Source organism: Canis lupus, chromosome 20 (assembly GCF_011100685.1).
Source record: "Canis lupus familiaris isolate Mischka breed German Shepherd chromosome 20, alternate assembly UU_Cfam_GSD_1.0, whole genome shotgun sequence".
NCBI lineage: Eukaryota > Metazoa > Chordata > Mammalia > Carnivora > Canidae > Canis > Canis lupus.
The window spans coordinates 54,486,038-54,509,690 of record NC_049241.1 but is presented as its reverse complement, the minus strand read 5'-3'; the positions used below and the strand labels follow the sequence as shown (position 1 = coordinate 54,509,690).

The following is a 23,653-nucleotide window of genomic DNA, read 5'->3' as shown; positions in this document are numbered from 1 at the left end:
AGCCCAGGGAAGTAGTAGATGATTGTAGTAATACCTGGGGGCCTCAGGACATCTACCTGGGACAGATGGGCCTGGGCTCGGGCCCAGGCTGAGCATCCCTGGGGCACCTGGGGCACTGGCCTGGCCCGGGGAAGCAACTTTTAGGAGCAGCTGACCAGGAACTGTGTCCATGTTTCTGGAACATCTTCCCATCCGTGGGCCCTTCCTGGTGCCTGAGCCCATTGGTCTTCTCTGCAGGAACTCTTCAAAGTCCTATTATCCCTGCAAGAGGAGTGGTCCAAACAATGTGGATTTCCAGCCCCCATGGTAATCCTGCCACGCAGCCTCTCTGTGGATAGGGGCCCAGGAATTGGCCATTTTAGAACAAGCTCGTGCAGTGATTCTTAGGGGAGTCCCAAGTTTGGCCCCCACCACTCCCAAATAAGCCCTGGGAACAACCAGAGGGTTTCATCAGTGGCTGGAGCATATCTGAATAAGTCTAATCTGCCAACAAATAGTCTTGATCATCTAGGGTGGAGAACTATTTTCTTGCTACCTCTGGCCCAGAGGTGGCCTTGCTAAATGAAGCACAGGGAATCTGCTCCTTCTGGAACACTCACCAGAGAGCCAAGAAGAAAATGCTAGAGGCCACTGCTGCTCCTCTGAGCCTCACATGGCATGAACCTGGCCACGCTGGCAGTCCAGGGCAGGGAACTGGCCTGCAGGGAGGCCTGCATCCTCCAAGGCCACTGTGTGTGTAGTGAGGAGGAGCTGAAGTGTGGTTGGAGGCCCCAGAGTGGGTATGCTCAGTGTGTTCACAGCAGTGAAAAACAAGAACGGGCTTGGAAGGTGCAGGTCTTTACCGTCATTTGTATTGTTCCTTGTGGAATCCTGCAAAGGCAGGAGCATAAGGCGGAAACCCAGTTTGTACTGCTTACCACACATGGAAGAAAAGGCAGGCCATTACACTCCGTGAACCGTGAGCTTAAATGTCTCCCAGGAGAGGAGATATATATTTTAAAGACATTCTTTGTGTCTGATTTCATCTGAGTCTTGAACTGTAAAACCAGACAAACATTGTGATTATTATACAGACTTTTGGTTTCTAAAATAAGCGCCTATCTTTCTTGTGTTTCCCCTCCACACCTCCCCGCACACCTGGCGTGGCCTAGGAGTGCACGGCGCTCCCGTTTGTCGGGAAGTAAGGTTTTTAAAGGCCACGTGAGTTTACATTAGTACCTTCTGCGTGAATGACAAAAAAAAATATTGGGGGCCGAATATACTGCAATATACATGTTCATAAGAAACGTTCTAATAACAATTAGAGCACAAAACTATTGGTATAAACATATTTCCAAAAGGAAAAACTATTGCATTTCAAAAAGATGGTGCTTCCTAGACCAGAGGTTTGTCTTTCTTCTTTATAGCTGGTTTAGGGGCAGAACTCTTGCATGGAGCTAACCAAGTGCAAATGTGTTATGACGGATACAGATCCGGAGTGTCCAAAGTTCAAGGGCTGTGCAAGTCCTTGGGATTCATTTATCCCAGAGAAGAGTTTTGATTTTGAGTAGTTCAAGATGGGACATGCCCAGGGTCAAAGTGCTCCAGGATCGCTAATTCAAAGGCAGACATCCAGAAGGTTCTATGAAGCAGGAGCCAAGCAGACTTGGCTCAATGGCTGCCCTTGGAAGGCGACACTGAAACACCAACCACCCAGCCCCCTCGGAACAAACTCATTCCAGACCCAGTAGTTTGGCTTGTTGTTGGCTATGAACTTGGATAGAACCCAAGTCCTTCCAGTTGCTGATAAAACTTCTGGTTTTGATTCTTAGACACCACTGTGTCTTGGCTTGGGCAAGCCATTTCTGTGACTTGTTCTTTAAGCCACATGGGGCCTTGAGCTGTGCATGGCCCAGGGACTCAACGATTGATGGCTGCTTCTGGGGACCTTTGGTGTCTGCAGATGGGGCTGCTGTGGGCCAGCATCTGTGCCTCAGCATAGCTGGCAGTGTAGGAGGCCCTGGGCACAGCGCTGAGATGGTCTCTTCCCCCCACAAAGCACCAGGGCGGGGGGCTCTGCGGACACTGGTCAGCTCAGTATAGCCCAACAGCTACAGGACACCCCATTTCTCCTGTGATCTGAGTTTTAAAAAATCATGGTGGAAGCTGGAGGCAGCTGAACAGAAGAGAAGCCCAACGTGGAGGTACCAGCTCGTCCAGCATGGCCCCTTTCAGCTCTCAGGCAGGATGTGTAGAGTTGGACCAAAGTTCACGGTCTGGCAGAGGAAAGGACAAGAACACTCAGAAGGAAAAGGCGACCCAGGAGGTGCCAGGTGAGCAGCTCAGGCACTCAGGAGTCCAATGTGACCTTCTGTTGTGGTTAACATCGGTTTTCTTCTTGAAGAATGGTGTGCCCTTTGAGGGTGCACTGGTGCCCCGTGAGTCAGATCAAAGGTCACATCATCTAAGAGGCACTATTGCAGTGGAGCTCGAGGGTCCTGGTCTGGAGCCTGGGGAAGGCACCACAGAGCTAGATGCCCTGCAAGGAGTGGTTCGTGTCACTGCGTTCTCGCTTCACCAGGGGCTCCCCCAGGCTGTGGGCGTCGGGGTCAGCCTCACTGCCACGATCCTCACTGATGTCATCTGCAGGGTTAACATTGGGGATGAGGGGTGTGGGAGTGGGGTGCAGGAGGGAGGGAGAGAGAAGCATGTTCTCAGGGAGGTGCACAGGCTTGGACACACCAGGCCCCCCCCGGCCACCCTGAAGTGCTCAGGGAGGCCTTCTCACTGGAGACCTCCCTTGCCCAGTGTCCATTTGCTGGGTCACACTCCTGGCAGGGTTCCCTTCAGCAGTTGGTACCCTAATCCTGTAGGGGAGGGCCTGGGTTGGGGTAAGGGGAAGTGGATGCAGGCAGACAGGGCTGTGGTTCTACTCCTGGCCTGATGTGGAGGTGCCCGGGGAGCAGGATTGGATGTCGTCCCAAAGCACCCAAGGAGGTGCGGGGCTGCTCCTCTAAGCCCCAGCAGGGGCCAGGCCTGCATCAGTAGGACATCAGTAGGACACCTCCTGCTGCTCAGGTCTCACCAGCCTATCTGGATGCTGACTCCTAAAGCCCCTCAACCCACCCCAGGAGCTGCCTCGATTTCCACTAGGCCAAGGGTGGGAGGAATAGCCCCTGGGAGAGCCTCCCGGAAAAGCTACAGACATACCCACCTTTATCGAGCAGGGTCAGCGATAGGGAGGCGAGATCATTGAACTGAAAGAGAGAAGCCTAGAGTCAGGGGCCTCTGCAGAGGGGCCTGGTCCTGATGAATTTTAGCACTGTCCTCTCTCTCCAGTTAAAACAGGCTTCACTTGTAAATGAGAGCAGTTCCCACATGAGAAGCGGTGCTGATGCTGGTGTGTCCCCTCTGGCACCTACTGGGTCTTGCCTGGGAGCTGCAGGAGGGCTGAGTGGGTGCTAACTGCTCAGGCCACCAAGAGGACAGGGACTGTAGCCTCTGAATAGTGATGGGTTTATTATGTACTAAAAGCTCTGTAAGCATCACCTCATTTCTTCCTCAAAACAATCCCCTGCGACCCAGCGATTCCACTCCTAGGAATGTACCCAAAACAAATGAAAACAGGCATTCAAACAAGAATGTGCCCCCAAATGTTCACAGCAGTCAAAAGGTATAAACAACCCATGTATTCATCAACATATGAATGGATAAAGCAAAATGTTGACTATCCGTGCAAGGGAATATCTGGCCATAGAAGGAGTGAGGCAATGATACGCACTATGACATGGCTGTGCTGTGAAAAATTACGTTGAGTGTAAGACGCCACACACGAAAGGCCATGCCATGTGTGACTGCACGCGTGTGAGAGGCCCATGGCAGGCAGATCCTGGCAGAAAGGAGGGTAGTGGGTGCCAGCATCTGGGGAGAGGGATGGTAGTGACTGCTGGCAGGGACGGAGTTTGCCTTTGGGGTGATGGAATGTTCTGGAATTAGAAGTGGTGGTTGCACAACTCTTAATGTACTAAATGCCCCTGAACTGTTCACTCTAAAATGGCCAGAAAGGTAATTTTATATGTACTTTACAGCAGTAGGACCTCCTCCCATGGGTGGGGAGTCCCAGGTCCCATTTCGAGGGGCAGAGAGGCAGGTCTGAAGCCAGGTGGGTTGGCTCCAGCGTGTGAGCTCTTTCCCACCCACTGGCCTCCTGCACGTGTTTCCTCTTCTGGCCGTCGGCTGTGTCCCCCACAGGGTGCGGGCCGGCCCGGGGTCCCACAGGCAGGAGGGTCCCTCACCTCTCCCATCACAGCAATGGGTGTCTCTCCAGTTGCCTCCGCAACACGGTGCTCCACCAGGTAGAACATGTACTCGTCGTAAAGCAGGCGGATCAGGTGGAAGGAGCCGAAGCTGGCGGCGCTGCGCAGCGTGAGGTCGCGGATCACCATGGAGCTGGGGGATGGCAGACAGAGGCTGGGGACCTTCCGCGGAGCATGCAGCGCAGGCAGGCAGTCGAGCCAGGCTTCTCAGGGGCCCCACAGGCCCAGGAGCGGCCTGCCAGCGCCCAGACCACCTGTGTCCAGTGTGACTGGAGTGGGGGTGGGTGGATGCGAGTTGGGAGGGAGCAGTCAGCTCTAAGCGAGGCCATGGAAACAGGACACTGTGTCTCTGTCTGACACAAGCCTTATCAAAGGGCCTGGTCGGTGGTGGAGCCCTTACTGCCCGCCCACAGCAGGTGGCCTATCCTGGCCTTCCCTCCTCCTGGGGTCCCCTCCCCTCCAGCCTTCACTCCTCAGTCAGTGGTTTAGGCGCCTGAAACAACACAGAATTTCAGGGAGCTTTCACCTCTTTCATCTGCAGCAGGGGCTGGCCCGCTCTGGTCCCACATCCAGCCCAGATCCAGCCCACTCCCCTTTCTTGTACAGCCTGCAAACCATAAATGCTTTTTACATTTTTAAATGATTGGAAACAAAATCAAAAGAAGAGTTATGTTTCATGACCCATGTAAAGCACCTGAAATTCAGTTTAGTGTCCATAAATAAAGTTTTATTGGCACATGGCCATGCCTGTTCATTTACATGTTGTGTGCCAATAGAAGTTTATTTATTTCTTGGTAGTACTATCTGATTCTTCACAGAAAAAGCGACCCCTGATTGAAAGGAATTAGATCACTTAGCACCTGACCCAAAACCCTGGCTCCAAACACCTGAATGTCCCACCTCAGAGCTTCCCCACTCTGTTAGGTCTCATGGCTGTGGTGGCAAAGACACAGAAGGGAACAAGGCAGGGAGGAGACATGTGTGAGCCCCTGACCAAGCAGGGGGCCTGCACAGCACTGGCTCTGACCCCGTGGCCCAAGCAAACCAGAACCAAGCCAGAGTCCATGTGGGGGAATCTGAGTGAACCTTAGAACAACCAGCCACAAAGGGCCAGGCTCCTCCAAATATGGTGGCGGCGGCAGCGCTCCAGCTAAAGCCTATCACCTCGTTTCCTTGCTTTGATCCCCCAAATTCTCTGTAACACCTCTCCCCTCACTCACGGACCACCTGTGGGTTGGGACTGCCTGAGGTGAAGTAGTGTTTGCTCCAATCAACTTTTAAAAGTGTTAACGTGCCCTGTTATTCTTAACGAGCTGGAACTGTTTGTGCTTGTGTATGAGTGATGGGGTGTGCAAGTGAGTCAGTAAAAGCAGTTGATGACATTCTACTTAATGCTTTGCACGTCTTCCTGGGCCAGCGTGTAGATGCACTCCTAAGGCACTTTGGCAGTGGGAAAAGAGAGGTGGCTTCAGCAGGCTGTGGATTGGAGACGGCTTAGCGAAAGCAGCCAAGGAGCGAACCCTGGGGCTGACCGCCGTGTCCAAATCAGCATGGAAAGCAAAGATCGCTTGAACGTGAGCCGACCCAAAGGCCGAGTCAGTGGACAGGGTGGAACGGCTTGGGATTTGGGATGTTTTCTCCTCAGAAGCTTCTTGGCTCTGTATGGCCAAGCCCCCTAAAGGTAAACAAGTGCACTTGGATTTTGGGTCCCTGGTGGTCTCTCCGCGTGCTCCCCTCCCCACCCCTGGGAGCTGTGGCTGGTGGTTATGTTGCGCCATCTCTCTCCTCCCGAGTGTCCTCATGTCGGCCACAGGAGAGCACAGGTCTGGAAAGAAAAGTCACAGGCCAGCTGCTGCTGACATCAGCACACCATGCCTGCCTTGGGAGCCTGCTGAGCAGACAGCTGCACGGTGCCCACTGTCCCTGCCTTCTCCGAGTTCTCCTGGAAATCAAGCTGCACTTACCTATAAAAGGACCATTTCAAAAGGAACTGCCGGGCAGCCTTGGGGAAGCTGGGGCTGCCGGCGTGCTGCTTTAGGACCTGGGTGACCACGTTGTCGAGCCAGCTGGCCCACTGGTCCAGGGAGCTCTGCTGCTGTAGGGTCAGCTTGAAGTCCTGCTCCAGCCGCTGCACCACGCTCTCCTCGCACTGGCACACCCACGAGGCCTGCTCCTGCAGGGCGTGGGTGGCAGGTCAGGGAAGCTCCCCCCACCCCCGACCCCATACCCATGCCATGGGTAGGGAGCATGAAGAACATCACCAACCCTGGGCCTTTTCCAGCTACATTTGAGCACAAGGGCAGGGACGGATGGAACGACATCCAGAGAGGGAGCCTGCCCTGGTTCTAAGCATGTAAATCCACGCTTCTCAGATTATATACCATGTTTGTGGTGTTTTACTTTTAAGTGGTCATTTCTCTAAATGTGTGTGTTTATTTAATGGATAAACTCAGAGCCTGAACTCGGTGTATCATTGTGGCAGGACACACATGCACACAGCCTGCACTTCTCTGATCCCAGAGGAGAGCTGTGAAAATGTCAACAGGAAGGTAGATTTTAAAAGAGGATGAGCCAAGGTGTGGGTCCCAGCACTTGGATGCCAGGGTGACCAGGGGGAGGGTCATGGAGTGGAGGTCGGGGTCCCTGAGTGGGCTGCAGGGGGCTTCCACCCTGAACCTGTTTTCATGTATGCTGGCTTTTGCTGTGGGTTGAATTTTGTGATTTTGAGCATTTTCTGAGAGGCTGGGAGGCTGGGCCAGCAGGGTGAGGGTCACATATGTGTCGTTGCTGATCTTCAGCCTGGTCCCTGTGCCTCATCCCAGGATGCGGGGGGATTACATTGGAGAAAGTCACCTGCACGTTGGCAAAGTCCACGCGGTTGAGGTCACTGAGCATCTGGTTGATCTGGGAAGTGTTCTGAAGCACCGCCCGGGCTGCCTGAGCGAGGTGATTGAGGGACGTGTATCTGCGCAGGGTCTGGGCAAAGGCACTGACCACGCCTACCTGTGGCCGGGGGAGGTGCAGATGGTGAGGCATGGGGCCAGAGCTTGTTCTGGGCTCTGGGACACAGAGGGACGCACCCTTCTGACAGCTTCAAGGACCCGAAGAGTGAGAATAAATGAAGGATGCCAACCTCACCAAACCATCTTGGCATCTAGAGCAGACTCCGTAGCATTGGTGAGTTAGCCATTCAGGACAGGGGGCTTATGCCACTGTTTCTAGAATTCCTTTGGCTCTCTAGAGTGGCCAGGTCAGGGGAATACAGATTTCTGGGTGCCGCTGGATCAGGCTTTGTGGGGGTGGGGCCTGGGAATCTGTAATTTTAATCACTACCTTGGTGATTCCTATGCACGCTGAGGTTTGAGAGTCACTGGTCTAACAGTTCCAGACCATGGTCAGGGAGGCCAGATGCTTGGAACCTGGCCTCACCTGTACGCAGGTCTCTAAGAGATGCTTGTGAGAACAGCACTCTCTTCTGAGCATGGAGGCCCAATCTCCACATTTTAAATTCTGATTTGTGGCTAAGGCCATTGCAATAAGGGTGACAGCGAGGAGATGAAACCCTCCCTCCTATGAGGCGCATAGGAACGTTCTATCTGTTGCAAATCAACCCAAACGCATCACAGCAAATGACATCTTCTATTGTGCCCCTCCCTAGTAGCACCTGTCCTACATCACCCTAATCCCCCCCAAAGGGCCTCGAGGTCCTCAGGAGCCCACTTTCCCTGGGCAGGGGGACAGGGGCCGTTCCCTGAGCCCTGCCCAGCTGCTCCCGTCAAGCAGAGCTGCTACCTTGGTCTGGATGACCTGCTGTGGGAAGTCTCTCATGGCGTTCGTCAACCAGCCTTCCAAGCTCTTGGCGAAATTACGGATGGCCTGTGTCAGGGTACCTGGGAGATACAAGCCATGATACTTCCAGTGAGAAGGCGGACACGCTCATCAGGATCAGCATTAATGTAAGAGATGCACATGCAATGAACCCTTTAGAACACGCAGCACAGAGAAAAAGAGCCAGTGACCAGCATACGGGGACCGGGGACCGGGGACCTGGGAGAACTTAGGGCATTTAGTGAGCAAGGCGCTGGGTAAGAATCAGGGCCACCCAGTGCCTTCATCTCTGTGCCTCTATCTCCTGCCTTAGTGGTTCTTCTCACCCAGGGGTAACTTTGCCCCCAGGGGATACTAGGGGAATGTGTGCAGACACCTGTGGTCGTCGCAACTGGGGGAGCTCCTGGCATCAATGGGTGGGGGCCGGGCCCCACCCCCCACACAGTGCCCAGAACGGCCCCCCGTTATAGAGAACAGTCCACAGTGCTGAGGGAGGAGAAGCCCTGAGACACACACATGCACGTACGTAGAGTCTACCAACTTCTAAATTTATTGTGAGGTGGCTTGCAATAAGAAACAAATAAGGCTGTTTAAAGAAAAGAAAAAACTTCAAAAATGTAAAAGGAAATGTACCCCAACTCTAACCTTAAGAGAGAGACTCCAACTACATGCTACAATGACCAGTTTTCGGGCCGGCAAGCCCAAAGGAGAAATGTAATAGTTTTGCTGTTTCCAATTTTCCAGCACAAAAGCAGCAGACCAGTTCATTAAGAAAGACCGAAGTTTCCATCGTGCCAACAGGCACAAATATTAACAGCCCACTGCCAGGTTACCTGTGGTGCCCCTGCTGTCATTATTAAGACTGAGGCCTCAGGACCCAGCTTCCTCACTCAGGGGCTTCCACCCTTCAGGACCCTAGGGGCCCCAAGGGAGAGCCTGGAAGGGCCTGGCAGGGCGTACTACCTGCCGGGTGGGCGTGATGAGCCTGTCATCACCTCTGGAGGCCCTGCAGGTGTTCCCGGGGGCAGAGGGGCACAGTGGGTTGAGACCCTCCCTGGGGCTTTCAGCAAACCAGCAGATGGGGTAGGGCTGTCCTGTGACCCCGGCCCTGCCCTCTGGGGACATGCTGGGTGAAGGGGGGTGGAGATCCCGGGCCCCAGAGGAACTTGGGAGGCTGGAGTATCACCCGGAGCCCGGCAGCACAGAGCATGCTGAAGCCCGAGCCGGCCCGGGCGGGCTGCCACCCAAAGGTGGCAGGCCTCCCCAGAGCCATGAGCGGGCCTTCCCCTCGGCCTTGTTCTGGGGTGGGGGGCAAGGAAAGCACAGGGGCGACGGGGGAGCACAGCAGCCAGCGAGCCACTTACTGGGCACCGGCCGCAGCACGTCGGGGATGAGGATCTCCACCAGGGCCTGGTACAGGATGTGGTCACAGTTCCTCATCCACTTGAGAATGGGCTCGCATTTACACAGAGACACCAGCTTGTCCTTCGGCAGGACGGCACCCTCGGGCTCCCCGTCGCTGCGGGGAACAGAAGACCCAGGTGAGCTGCAGCCTGCAGGGTGGCAGGGGGCCCCAGGATGGACCCCCCACCCCGTTCTCCAGCAGGCCCATACCCCCTACAGTCTCCTGCTGAAGCAAGAGAATGGGCAACATGAAGGACAGGCCGTGGTCAGAGTGTGAACCCCCCCCCACACACACACAAGGGGGCTCTGAGTGCCAATTCTTGGAAGGGTGACGCACTCGCCTGTGGGTCACAGTGGGGGTGTCTGCAGTTTAACCCCGGGGTACTGGGAAATGAGCCGGTTGGGCTCTGTGGCCCCTGGGGGCAGGGGGCCGGGGTGAGGGCAGTAACCTGGCAGGTAGGGAGGCCGGGCCATCACCCGAGGAAGCTTTCGAGTTCCAGAAGGAAAGCCACAGCTTCTCAATGTAGTGAAACTGGAGGTTCACCACAACATCTAGAGTTGCCTGTGAATAAACACAGCCTGTTGAGCTCATGGTGTGCATGTTAGAAAGTGTGCCTATCACGCACAGTCGACTGGGACATGCCAAGTGGGCCGGTGTGATGTGACAGGGGCTGCGGTGGGGTGCCCTGAACCCGAGAGAGACCACAAGAGGGGACAGACATGCCACGGTTCAGAGAGTGGAGACTCTATCTGCTTCATAGCTAGAGGAAGCAGGTGGCCGCTCCCGCCTCCCCTGGGTCACCTGGGGACACACCTGGGATGTCTGAGGGTTTGGCGGTTCTGGCGATGTGTGAGGCTTCACGGGGCACGGGCTCTGCTGTCCACCCAGGCCGGGCCCCCCTTCCCTCCCCACACCCAGGCTCAGGGTCTCCCGGGGCGGGGCGGTCACCTCGCAGTGCCTCCGGTAGACCAGCTGCAGCGCCTTGACGTCGTGCAGCGTGATGCTCTCCTGCAGCAAGACGCTGCCCAGGTCAGGCGCCGGGAACTCCGGGAAGACGTGAGAGACATCTGGGAGGAAAATGGGGGTTAGCGGAGAAGGTCCCCAGGCAGGCGGCCCCTGTGCTGGGGGATTAGGGGATTAGGGTTAGGGTTGCCAGTGGCTGCTGCCAGGCCCGGCGTGCCGGTGACTGCTCCACAGCCCTGGGTCTCACAATTTTTATGTTTTGGTTTTCTCAGGGGCAGAATGGGGACAACCCTGTCCTGTCTCAGCTGACACAGCAAGCTCAGGGCCCAGCATTCAGTGAGTACTCCCATCACCCCAGTGTGGGGGTTGCTCAGGGCTGTGAATTTGGGGAGGGGGCTGGCCATGGCTAACCCAGTGACTTCCCTGAAGGCTTCTCTCTGGGCTCCAAAAATACACTAAAAATAGATGAAGGCCCCTCACGTCTGCAGGGTGTGCGTGTGGACACCGACCACAGTATGCCCCCGGGCACGTCCCAGGTAGCAGGCTGCGAGTTAGACGCTCTCCCGGGGGCCGTGGTGCCAGCAGGGAAGGGGCTCTCCCAGGGAAGGGCCAGCAGCCCTGCGTCAGGCCACCAGGAGGGGAGAGGCAGTTTTGAGTCCTGAGCATCCCAAATGCTCCAGGGAAGCAAGGAAGAGAACCAAGGAAGGCAGCCAAGTCCTGCGCCGACAGGTTTTACGACACATCTAGTCTTCCTTCCGATGGGCATTTCATTTCCTTTGCTTATTTTTCTGATGGTCATTTCACACATTCATTTTGGGGACACCTGCTGACTATTCTAAAATCTTGGAGATACCATAAAGGTTTATCTAGAACATTTCTATGTAATTAAAGAGGGATTATTATACAAGAAAACTGTCTAAAGCACCCCTGTAGATGCTGCTGGTGCTGAAACCCCTGAGCACCTGGAAGAGCTGAGTGGACACCTGAGCTTTTCCGGGGTGGGGAGCACTCACCTATGTACTGCTGGTGGTGCTGGCTCTGGGCGGCCATGGCCTGCTCTGGTGTGCTGTGCAGGCTGCCATGCGAGCCACTGTCCCCAAGGCTGTCGGTCTTCTGGGCTGGCCGGTACCTGGGCAGGGCATATGGTGTCACCACGAGGCCCCAGCTGTACTGCCCAAAGGGGCTCAAGGTGCACAGAGCTGAGTAGGAGTCAGTTTGGGGTATGTGTGCATGTATATGTGTGTATGATTTTAAAAATTTGTGGTGAATGCACATAAAATTAACCATCTTAACCGTCTCTAAGTGCATAGCTCGGCGGCACAAAGTACACTCACGCTATCATGCATCCACCCCCACCATCTGTCTCCAGAACCTTCCATCTCCCCACACGGAGACCCTTTCCCCAGGAAGCACTGACCCCCTGGCTCCCACCATCTCCTCTGTCTCTGTGGATGGGCCTCCTCTGGGGACCTCCTGAGAGTGGGGTCCTGCAGGAGGTGTCCTCTGGATCTGGGTCCCCTCCCTGAGCCAGGTGTCCTTGGGGTCTGTCCACGTGGGGGCAGGTGTCAGGATGTCCTTCCTTTCTAAGGCTGAATAACATTCTGTTGTCTGGATGGACACTTTGGCTTGTCTCTTCATCTGCTGATGGATATTCAGGGTTGCTTGTGGGGGGTGTGTTTGTGTATCTTTTATTTTCCCCAATACTTCTCCCTTAGAATATAAGTGAACTTCTTTACATAGAATCACAAATATCTTACTATTTTATGGCCTCAAAGGAAATTCTGGGACTTTCATTTTGCCTTGAGCCAGAAGGCAGTGGACAGCCTGTCCTGGCAGCAAATGGGGAACACTCACAGAGAAGGGCTCCCCAGGACTTGGTGTTCCTTGAACCCAGCGGCCCACTGCGAGGTGGGAACATGTGTGGTGGGAAGAACAGGGGGACCCAACTCCAGCAAGGAGAGCCTTTCCTTGTGGAAAGTGGGGCCAGGAGGACGGAGGAAAGTCTCTCAGACACGTGCAGACCGCCTGACTTGGGTGGTGGTTCCAAGTATAAATGGCATGAGCCTGTCACCAGGCTCAGCTGCTCCTAAGATAATACGCTGCCTGGTGTAATGATTCATGGGGGTTTGCAGGGGCCCAGACCAAACAACAAGAAGCGAGAGAGTCCATGTCTGTGGATGAACAGGTACAGGATGGACTGCCGGCTCCACTCTTATCTGTTGGCTGCTGGAGAATGTTCTAGAGACTCTCTTCTGTGCTCTCCAACTCCCATGGTTGAACATGTGGTTTGGAGCCACAGAGATGGCCTCAGGGCCACTAAAGTGGGTTTTTAGCCACACATAGATGGGCCACATGAAGCCATCTGGACTCTGGGGAGGAGACAGGGACAGAGGGAAGCAGGCAAGGAAGTGACTGTAGGACTGCCAGGGCGGGTGATATTGGAGTGGGGACCTGAATGGGGCTCTGCAAATCCCAGCTGTGGAGGGCCAGTTCTGTTCCTGGTTGTGTAAATAAAGTTTTATTGGCACACAGCCACGCCCATTTGTGTACATGTCATCTGTGCAGGCTTTCAGGTTGCCATGGCAGGGCCGAGTAGTCTTGACAGGGTGTCTGGCCTGCAAAGCCTAAGATATTTGCTCTCTGGCCCTTTACAGAAGTTTCCTGACCCCTGCCATAAAAGATGAATTAGTGTGTGATAGAGAACATTCCAGAAAGTGACCAGGCCTTTTCAGACATTGGATCAAAATGTCAAGAAGCAGCAGCAACTTGGGTATATAAGCTTCTTTCTCCAAGCTTCTTGGGTTATTTCCAGTGTTACTTTTTTTTTTTTCCCCTCTTACAGTTGAAAATTAAAGATTTAGGATCCTGGCTCTGTGATATTCTGGAAAAGGGAAAACTATGGAGACAGTAGAAGGATCAGTAGCTGCCAGAGGTTGAGGGGGGAGGGAAGGATGAATAGGCGGGGCACAGAGGATTTTCAGGGCAGTGAAACTACCCTGTGTGATCCTGCAACGCTGGATACGTGTCATAACACATTTGTACAAACCCATTTGAATGGAGCACCAGAGTGACCCCTAATGTCAAGTATGGACTTAAGGTGATAATGACGTGTCAATGTAGGTTCACCAGTTGTAACAAACGCACAGCTCTGGTGTCATGTTGTTGGGGTGGCTGTGCATCCGAGCACAGGGGGCATATGGGGAACTCTGCACTTTCTGCCCAATTTTGATCTAAAACTGTGGATCTAAAACTGTCCTAAAAAATAGTGTCTACTTTTTTTTTTTAAAAAAAGAGAAAGATCTGAAGGCTCTGTTAGCTGGACGAGGTTGCATCCCCAGCCTCCCGTGCCTTGGCTCACCCAGGATGTTGGAGACAGAGGTTAATATGAATCTATTTTTTTTCCATCACAGTTTGGAGAATCCCCTCCTACCTAGGTATCTAATGTTTGACAAACACTTCATTGTATGTTCTCCCAAGTGAAACTTAGACCCGACCCCTGCTTTGGCAGAAAAGTTGGTCCTCAGGCTGGCTTTGGGCCAGGTCACCCACCTTGGCTTCTGATGCATGGGCTGTTGCCGCATGGCCATGTACTGGGTGTCCTCCTGCAGCCGGTTCAAAGGCGAGTCTGGTTTCAGACGGATCCCATAGTAGTGATATTTGGAGTTGCCCCTAAAAACCAAGCATCTTAGGGTCAGCTAGCTCTCTTTGCAGATGTCCTGAATGACAAGTGCTCTGGCCCTTCCATTTGGGTGTTTGGGTTCAGTGTTCCCTGGACCAGTGTGAAATGTTCCATGGTCAGAGAAGGTTTAGGAAATTCTATACTTGGCCTCCCCATCTCAGAGATTACCCCCCCTTGCATTTTAGTATTATAAAGGGTCTGAGAAGTCCTACAGTGGGAAAAGCAGTGCAGCTTTGTTTGACCTGGCATGGCCTCACCATCATCATCGTCATCACCATCTTCACCATCATTATCACTATAATTCTCACCATCACCACCATGACCATCATCATCACTGTCATTATCATCATCACTGTCACCATCACTGTCATCATCACCATCATCACCACCATCACCACCTTCACAATCATCCTCATCATCACTACCATCACCATCATCATCACCGGTATCATCACCAACATCAGTATAACATGATTTGGAAAACGGCACAAGGTTGGGAAACACTACTATAGCTTATTATGGGAAAAATAAGTGATCAAAGGGCTTTAGACAATTTGGTTAAGAAAACAGGTCAGAAGGGCTACTCAGGAGAGAAGCACTGAAGGACAGACGTGTGTCTGGCAACAGGGACAAATGGGAGAAGCATGAGTCCTTTCTGAATGAGGTAGGGGCTTGGCTGATGCCAGGAGGAGGGGAAAGCAGGGCGATAAAGCCCTAATCCTGAGGCCAGCATCCGGGATACTCTGACGATGGAGGCCATGCATGAGCCTTCTGGAGAGGCCCCAAAGGCAGTGGCTGTGTCCCCAGAGACCAGGGGCTCCTTCTCCTTCTCTTCCCTCCTCTATCCATTGATGCTCTGTAAGGATGTTCTCTGTAAAGGATCAAAGGGTGTCTCTTGGCCCGACACCAGTTTCTGAGGATGTATGAGTAACCCCAACCCCCACATGTGACTTCACAGATAACAGCCATGCAGGAAATGGCCTTCTGTGTGCTCTGGGCCACCCACTTTGAATAGAGTATGGCTGCTGTTTTCTAGTGGGAGGAGTGTTTGATTCATGCCTGGGATAAGGTTGTGGCACGTGACAGACAGTCCCTGGCTCCTGCAGGCAGAGGGCAGGCTGTGGTGACAGGAAAGAGATGGCCCACAGCCAACACCTTGGGCAGGTCAGGCCATGCTGATTCAATTCAGAACTAGAGGCACACGGGCAGAAGGAGAAAGCCCACATTCTCCAAAAGCTCAATTATCTGTATAGAGGACACGGGAGGACGAGTGGGCGTGAGACTACTGGGCACCTCCGGGTACCCACCTGGTGCCCAGCCGCCGCGTCCGCAGGCCCATGAACACGGAGCGGATCAGCTTCCCGAAGGAGGCGGCATTCACGGGGTCCAGCTTGTGCTCCTGGCAGTGCCGAAGGTAATGGTTGTAGAGAGAGCTTCTGGGGAGACTCACGCCTTCTGCGGTTTCGTAGTTATCCAACAGCCACTGGAGCTGGAGGAAGACAGACACGCTTGCGTTCATCAGGATTCCCCAAAATGCCAAAACGCTAACGTGGACTCATTAATAATGAGACTCACACACTTTCTCTCCATTCACACGATGAGGCAATTCATAGCCACTGTCACTGATTTGGATAGGAGAGATTCCGGGCACATTAATTAATAGCTTTCTCTCCACTCTTGTATTTATGCCTTCAATTTTCCGCCTGGCTTTCAGATTCCTTGACTTGATTTACAAAGACCTGCAAGTGACTGAGACCTCTCGGGTGTGTCTTCATAATCATGTGGACACCACATGTCTCCTGAACTTACAGGGATGTCAAGACAAAGAGGAGGATTGAGGATAACTCGGCGGACCCATCAGCACCGCCCCTGGCATTAAACAGGGCGACGTTGGCCTTCAGAGCCTGTCTACCTCGTGACATCCTGTGACTGAGTGACAGATCATTAATCTACGGATTAAGATGGCCAGGGCTTGGCCACCTGTCTCCTCACTGGTCGCTGAATACGAAAGCCCTCGTTGAATTCTTGTCCTATTGCTTGTGCCCCTATCTTTGCCCTCAGCCAGGAATTGCGCACCCGGGGGCGGTCAGATCCGACTAGAGCAGGCCAGGAGGGAAGGGAGGAGTGGAAGGTGGGATTCCCAGACACTTCTTCCTCCTGCCCCTTTCCTTAGCAGCTCTCAGCCCAGACCCCACACTCTGGGATTTGTTGTGTATTTGCTCTCAGGAAAGCTTTTTCTTTTTCTTTCTGAAACAACAAAAACAAAACAAAACAAAAAAGCAGGATGACAGCGACAGACGGACATATCCTCGTGTCCTTAACTGAGAGAGAGGCTGTAAGCGGAAACTGAACGCAGTACCGAGGAGGCTCATGTGCCAGGTTTTGTGCCCAGGCCGGGAGGCAGGAGGAAAGAACCTACAGCCCAGTCGCTGCCCCCGGAGCTCACACCGGGTCCGAAGGGCAGGAGCCGTCCCCACAGCAAGTCCGGCCGCCACAGAGGGCAGCGGCGCAGAGGAGGCCCACCCGCCTGGACCCCTTTGGGCAGAGCGCGTCTGTTCCCTGATGGAGGAGGGGGTCTGAGGTGAGCCTAAAGCCCTTCACCGTGCTGGGGACTTGGAGAAGGGCAAGAGCCCTGTGCACGGGACCCAGGCTGGGGGCATGATCCTCTGTGGGAAGGTCGACGGGGGCGGGGGTCTAAGCCACGGACCCGCCCAAAGCTGTGGGGGCTCCATGCCCTCTGCTGACCCGGGTGTGGGGGGCCCAGCATGCCGCACACCCTCTGCACCCTTCTAGACCCGCAGGGAGCACCTGCCCTGGGAGAGCTCACCCCCAGCCGGGCCCTGGCTGCTGCACGGCTCGCCACAGGCCATCGCGGTCCTGCCCGGACGCAGCGGGTGCACCTGGGGGTCGGCTGGAGTCTCCCCTTTAAGAGACAGTTTTTAAAGTTTCTAACACGCACAGAGGTTTGAGAGAGACCCTGCTTCCTGTAATCGTCAGTTCAGGGCCAAGTTTATTTCACCGGAGTCCCACCTGCCGCCTCCTGCCCGTCTTGGGCTGTTTTCAGGTGAATGCCCCACGTGCCTTCGTTTCATCCCTGGGCCCGAGGGAGACGCAGGTGGCGGGGCCAGCTGGGGGCAAGGAGTGGCTGGCTCAGAGGTGGAGGAAGGCGCGGCTGCCTGAGGTGGGAACAGGTCAGAGGTCCAGGTGAAGGGACACGTGGGGGCCTGACAGAGCGGAGGGTCCTCTAACAGAGGGACACACACGGGGCCGCAGGAGGGGTAATGGGCTCTGCTTTGGGAAGGACGCTGGCCAACCCCTGGGCCACTGTTCAGGGGAGGCTGGGAGCAGCGTGTTAATGTGGCACCAAGGCTGAGCACGGGCTCCTGGGGGCGGGGAGGGATGTGCCCAGGGAGGCCATTCGCACAAGCGAGGAGGATGTGCCCAGGAGGAGGAGGAAGAGTGGTGGGTGTGAACCAGGGCCGCCCCACCACCGTCACTACAACGGCCTCCCACAGCAGCAGCTGCTCCTGGGGTGCCCGAGGGGCCCTGTGCCCCCCTTCCCCAGGCTGTGGTCCTGCGTGGCTGAGATAGCTGGGCCCCCACCCGCCCAGCGCCCCAGGGTCAGGTAACCCCAGGCCCTGCGACTGAGAGGTGGTGAGGACAGGGAGACGCAAGGTCGCACCCAGGAGGGAGGCCACAGTCCCCGGCAGAGGCCCGGGGAGGCAGCCCAGCGCCCAGGAAAGACACCTCACCTCCCTCGGTTGTCCCTTTGGGAAAAGGACTTCCCATCATGTCACTCAGTATTTAATTTCCACTGTCCTTACATGTGCTTTTTCTGCCGCCCTTTCTCTCCAAAGTTTCGCTGTGGCCCAGGGCTCGGGCCTTGGCGGCCACCTCCCCACCCCCACAACCCCCCACCTCTCTCCCCTGGATGCGGCAAGCTGAAGCCTTAGCTGCGACGTTAAGGATTAGTTGGGTCAGTGTGGCACTGCCCTCCGACCCTCGGGCGCGCCCTCCTCCCCTCCCTGAGCACCCTTGCCCGCCTGGGCTCTGGGAGGCTGAGGGTGGTGGGACTGGGGCATCTGGAAGGGGCAGGGGGTGCGCATGGCCCCATCGGTGCCAGGAAGCTGTTCCACAGTGACAAGGCACGGGGGCGGGGGGGACCGGGCTCCTTGGCTGCCACCCTCTCTCCAGGTGAGGAAGGGCTGGTGTTTGAGGGGGTCCTTTGAGCTCCGGGGTTTTCTTTAGAGAACTTTTCCCCTGCAGAGCTGGCAGGTGCATTTCATCTATTTATTGCTCGTCTCCCCCACTGGAATGAGAACCTCAGGCAGGAAGAGATGGCACCGGGTGTGCCCGTGTTTGCACCCCTAGGAGGTGCAACGGACCGAGGGAAGGGGTCCCGCAGCACGGAGGGGGCCCCCAGCACGCGGGAAGCCGGCAGTCAGGGTGCAGAAGCTACAGACTTTCTCTCTCTGCCCCCCTGGGAGCACACAGTGCCGCTTCTTAGGGAATCTTCTGGGGGCAGGACAGGAACTTGGGACTTTTAGGTGAGAAGGGTGAGGTCGGCTTCGGTGGGTGGTGAGCTGGAGGGGACCCTCGACAGGATGGTTCACATGTATGAGGAAGCGTTCGGGGAGAACGATCGCTTCGGCTCATCACCACCCCCCAGCCCCGGGTTGTTGAAATTAAAAATGGATCTCCTCACTTGGGTAATTCTGTGGGCATTGACATCAATGCTGTGTGGTTAGCTCGGCAAGTTCTTCCCAAGCAGAAGGAACTCCAGAGAGACCTGACACCTCTAGCAGCCCCCAGAACAACCAGTTAGGCTTTCTCTCCCTTTTGTGACAGAGGGGAAGCTGATTCACGTGACCAATGAGTCAAGTCATGACGGAGGGAGCCATGGGGAAGCATTCTAGGCAGAGAGAACAGCCTGTGCAAAGGCCCTGGGGCAGCACCAGGCCTGGTGTGTTGAAGGAACAGTGAGGGAGTCTGTGTGGCTGGAGCAGAGGGAGGAGGGGAGGGGAGGTGGGGGACAGGGCAGGTGGGGCAGGGCCCCAGAGGCTGTTTTGATGAATCTGGCTTCTACTTGGGAGTGTGATGGGGGGAACTTGAAGCTTCTAAACAGAGAGGTTCCATGATCTGACTTTGGTTTCAGTCACTTTCAGTGGTTTCAGGACCACTCTGGCGGCTGCCGTGAGAAGGGCCTGGACGATATCTGGGTGAGGGCAGCAGCCAAGGGCTCACCGGGCGGTGGCTGTGACACTGCACGGGCGAGATGGAGTGGGGGGCGGCTATGGCTGTGGTGGTGGAGGAGGGGGAATGGTCAGATTCGGGTTCGTTCTGAGGGTGAGGTCAAGAGCATCTGGAGGTGGGGTTTGGGAGGAGGGCGGGAAGCGAGGGTGAGCAGCAAAGGATGGTGGGAGGCGCAGGGGTTAGCTTTGGACATGGGGCGTGATGAGCTGCAGCTCCAGGCTGGCAGGTGGATGGATACTCGAGGGTGGAGCTGTGGGAGAGGCCAGGTGGTGCTGCCCACTGGGAAACAGCCTTTCCCACTGGGAACCGGGGGGGGGGGTCCCTCAAGGTGGTGAGGGGACCTCAGGGAAGAGACCAGCAGTCTGACCAAGACAGCTGCGAGAGACATTTGCCACGATCCTTTGGAGCAGTTTCTGGACAAGGGGCCCATCCGGTGAAGCTGCCGATTCTAGCCAAGCCCCAATCCTGGTCTGCAAGGTCTGCTTTGTCATCTGCCACCAACGGAAGACCAAGTGATCTTTGGCAATTTGTGGCCCTCAATTAAAGAAAAAAAAAAGCCATATAATCTAAATACTATTAACCTACAAGCAGGTCCTCCTCCCAGGGTTTAGAAATAACAAGCGTTTACTGGAGCAGACCACAGCTGCCCCCATGTGACGGTGACTGTGAACCAGTGGGGGGGGCGCTGTGTGTGGGGGTGTTGTTCTGCACATGGATCTGGGGGACGGTCCCTCCCCTGCTCAAGGTGGGGATGTTGACCGAAGTCCCCCCAGGCCACACGCCCTGGTGACTGCATCCAACTGGAGGCTGCGGTGGGGCAAGGGGTTTTCACCCCCAGGGCAAGCGCTTCACCTCCTTCCCTGCAAACAGCTACCCCTCCCTTTCATCCACCATATCTGTCCATCCCCATCTAATAGACCACTCAAGGCCCACTTCCTCCTCTGGGGGTTTCGACCCCAGGCTGGAAAGTTCCTTCCCACCTGCACACCCCCTGGGTGTCGGCCCCTCCAGGGCAGCTGGTGAAGTTCCAGGTGACCCCAACGTTGGCTGGGTCTGGAAGGCAGTGTCTCACCTCCCAGACTCGGGGCTCCTCGCCAGCCCCGCTCATCCCATACTAGCTCACACACTTAGGTGTGACCTGGGTGCACTTTCTCACACCTGCTTGGCTACTGCCCTCGCATTCCCAGCTCCCTGGGCTGAGCTCCTCTCCTTGTTCCTTCTGCTCCCTGTGCTCAGCACAGCTCTGCAGCCCATGCTGTTTGAGAAGGATCGGCTGGGAGGCCACCAGGAGAACAGGTCCATGGGGGTAGGGTCCCCAATCCGGCATAGGTGCCCTAGGGCTGGGCTGGCAAAGGAGCCGAGACGCAGCCCGTGTCGCCCCACACTAGAGCACTGTCAGCTGCGGGTGGCCATGGTGAATACCATCGTGAGTGTGGCTGGCCGCCACAGGGCAGGTGCATCTGCGGGACACTGGGCCGCATCCAGGCGCCAGGACTGTCTCCCTCCTGGCTCTCACACTGGCCAGGACGAGCTCCAGCTGGCTGTCACCCCAGTGCACGTGGGTCGGCTTTTCAGAAAGATCTTATTTCTATTCTCTAAGTCACCAAGCAGACCCTGCTTCCCACAGCTCCTGATGCCAGAACGAGACCCCACAACACCCAGCCAGGGAGAAACGGACGCGGGGAGGGTTTCCTGCTCAGAAACCAAACCAGCAGGGCAGCAGTCAGAGAAGCCTCCTTCCAGAGGAGAAGGGTTAGAAGCCAGAAGCACCCCTGCAGCCAGAGGCAAGCGGCTCATGCGCTGCCCCCCCCAGACATTTTAAATTTCCTGCGGACCTCTGCCTGCCTGGGGTTTGTGCCCCACATCCGGCCTCCCTCGGGGCTGCCCTGGTGCCAGGGCCCATGGGCTGTCGAGGCCCCGCGTGTTCGCCTCAGGGCCTGCTGAACGGGGAATGCCTTGCGCAGACTTGCCCGCACGGTGCCCTGAGTTTAAGACTGTGGGGTCTTCTCAGCAACACACACTGCAGATTGTTCCCCCCCAGATCTGGCCACAGGGCTGACTTCATCCAGCAGGAACTGGTGACAGGGAGGCCATGAGCCACGAAGCCCGAAGGGAGAGCCCTCAGCAGGGGCCTGATGCTCTTTGATTTATTTCTGTATTTATTTCTCCTGGATAATGGGTGTGAGACTGCCCTTCCTGCCAGTGACCCGGGCCCTCCAAGGCCGAGGAGCGCAGGGCCCTCATCACGGGTATGGGGATCGGCCCAGCACACCTGTGCCAACCCAGAAACCTAGAAGTTTCTAGATCTTCCCTAGCTGAGTTTCTGCCCCAGCATCACTGCCCTTTGAGCCAACACCTCACTGTGCATGTTGGCCAGTACCAGAGTCTTGACAGGGTCTTAGTTAGGAAATAAAGACTCTTAGCTGGTCACCTCCGCCAGTCCAATCCCGCCCCACGAAGCCACCCAGAGACAGGGACGTTTGCTGCCTCGTGGTACAGGAGTTACCGTCACGGTTTCCCCAGGAGGAGAGCAAAGGAGAAAGATCCTATACAGTCAAAATCAGTAGAAATTTGTTGCTTTGCACTTTTGTCATATTATTATTATTTTTTTTTTCCTAAGGAGCTGATCATAGATCATAGGAAATGCGGCTAAGAGTCATTAAGTTAAGGCGCCCCCAGCCCTGCCTTTTCTGTTGTGTTGCTGCCTATCTTAGCATCACTTCATTTATAATGCCTGGTGCCTGCCAGGCCCTGCAGGGAGCGCGCGATACGTAGCTCACGCTTCCATCCACGACCACCCGAAGGGTACGTGCTGTTACCAGCCACCTGTACGAATGCAGGACCCTTTCCCTCACGCTGCTGAAGGGGATTTTTTTTTTTTTTTTTTTTTTTTTTTTTTGCTGAAGGGGATTTTTGCTGGATATAAAATTCTAGGTTGGTTCCCCCCCCCCTCCAAACCTTTCAGCACTTGAGAGGGGTCGTTTCATGGTCTTTGCATGTTTTTAAAATGCCTACAAAGGTTACGAGCGTGGCAGGGCAGGCCGCCCGGTCGACACACACTTACATGGCTGTTGAGTAAACCGCTTTTGTGTGAAGTGATCCCTTCGCTTTTTTGGAGGTTTTCAATCGCCATTTCAAGCTAAAGAAAATGTGTGCAGAAACAAAACAAAACGGAAAAAAAAAAAAAAAGGAAATCAGATGGTTAGCATCAGCCAAGATTTGTTTTTATTAATATCCAAATAATGATTCAAGTGCCTACAAAATAAAAACAAGTCTTGACGCGGGTGGGGGTGGTGTGGTTAGGTGGCGAGTGAAAGCTGGGGTCCGGAGCATTACTCCTGCCATGCAGGTGAGCGCGGGAGCCTGGGGAGCGTGAGCAGCACAACAAAGCATTCTGCAAACACAGGCAGCTGCATTTGAGCACATCTGCATGTGCTGTGCACAGCGTGGATACTGAGCCGAGGTGGGAGTTCAGGTAGAAGCAAAGCCAGCAGAATAATCACCCACTGCTCCCCTGGACCCATCATTGGTTGCTGGGGAGAATCAGCTGTCCACCCGAGGACAGCTGGTGGCACTGACTTGCAAGCCAGCCTGTTCTGTCACAGAGCCTAGGGTCTCCTCCCTCCTGGGTGCTCCAGGAAGATATCAACAAGGCCAAAGACCCTGGCCCTGCCATCGGGAGGCACAGAGCCCTGGGGCCACTGGACATGTCACAGGGCTAAGCTCCTGAATGTTTCCAAAGCATGAGCTGAGCAAAGAGGGTGACATAGGAATGAGAATGAGTCGTGGGATCAGTCATGGGGAGCTAACAGGGAGGCCTTCCTGGGGGAAGGGGCTCATGAGCTGGGTGCCGAGGACCTCATGAAGGCAAGGAGCTGAGGGGGTCCAGTAGGCTGATACTTAGGAGGAAACACCCAGCTGGGTGCAGCTCCCACCACATCTGTACATGCTGAATTTGACACCTGCTTGTGCATGTGACATGGAAGTGGGAAATCTGCGTTATGACACCACAACAGGCAGATAGCTGCAATGGGAGGAAATAATCCCAGGGCCCACCCTGACTTTCCTCAAACACGTAGGGAAGGCGGGCTTCAGCGATGCCTGTGCAAAAAAGCAGGTGGAACACGTATTTTGGAAAAGTGCAGCTGGACGGGGCTCCTGGGGCTGAGTGCAGGAATGAGATGGTTCCTGCTTCACCCATCACCTCTTCCAACCACTGTGTGTCTGTCT

At 55.2% G+C, this 23,653-nt stretch overlaps 1 protein-coding gene across 3 annotated transcripts in view; it reads right to left on the bottom strand.

Annotated features, from left to right (window-relative positions):
- Window positions 1-947: 947 nt before the first annotated feature.
- Window positions 948-23,653, bottom strand: part of RFX2 (regulatory factor X2) — a 97,801-nt gene continuing 75,095 nt past the window's right edge. For 2 of the 3 annotated variants that reach the window (XM_038567609.1, XM_038567610.1), the window contains exons 6-18: window positions 22,488-22,562; window positions 15,478-15,659; window positions 14,041-14,160; window positions 11,505-11,620; window positions 10,477-10,595; window positions 9,977-10,089; window positions 9,488-9,642; window positions 8,088-8,185; window positions 7,149-7,298; window positions 6,260-6,468; window positions 4,275-4,428; window positions 3,194-3,236; window positions 948-2,622 (exon numbers count right to left, since the gene is read on the bottom strand). In XM_038567609.1, coding sequence (XP_038423537.1) covers window positions 2,510-2,622; window positions 3,194-3,236; window positions 4,275-4,428; window positions 6,260-6,468; window positions 7,149-7,298; window positions 8,088-8,185; window positions 9,488-9,642; window positions 9,977-10,089; window positions 10,477-10,595; window positions 11,505-11,620; window positions 14,041-14,160; window positions 15,478-15,659; window positions 22,488-22,562 — 1,647 coding nt within the window. In that variant the 3' untranslated portion in view covers window positions 948-2,509. The remainder of the gene's footprint in view (window positions 2,623-3,193; window positions 3,237-4,274; window positions 4,429-6,259; window positions 6,469-7,148; window positions 7,299-8,087; window positions 8,186-9,487; window positions 9,643-9,976; window positions 10,090-10,476; window positions 10,596-11,504; window positions 11,621-14,040; window positions 14,161-15,477; window positions 15,660-22,487; window positions 22,563-23,653) is intronic. The other variant, XM_038567611.1, reaches the window with a different exon arrangement.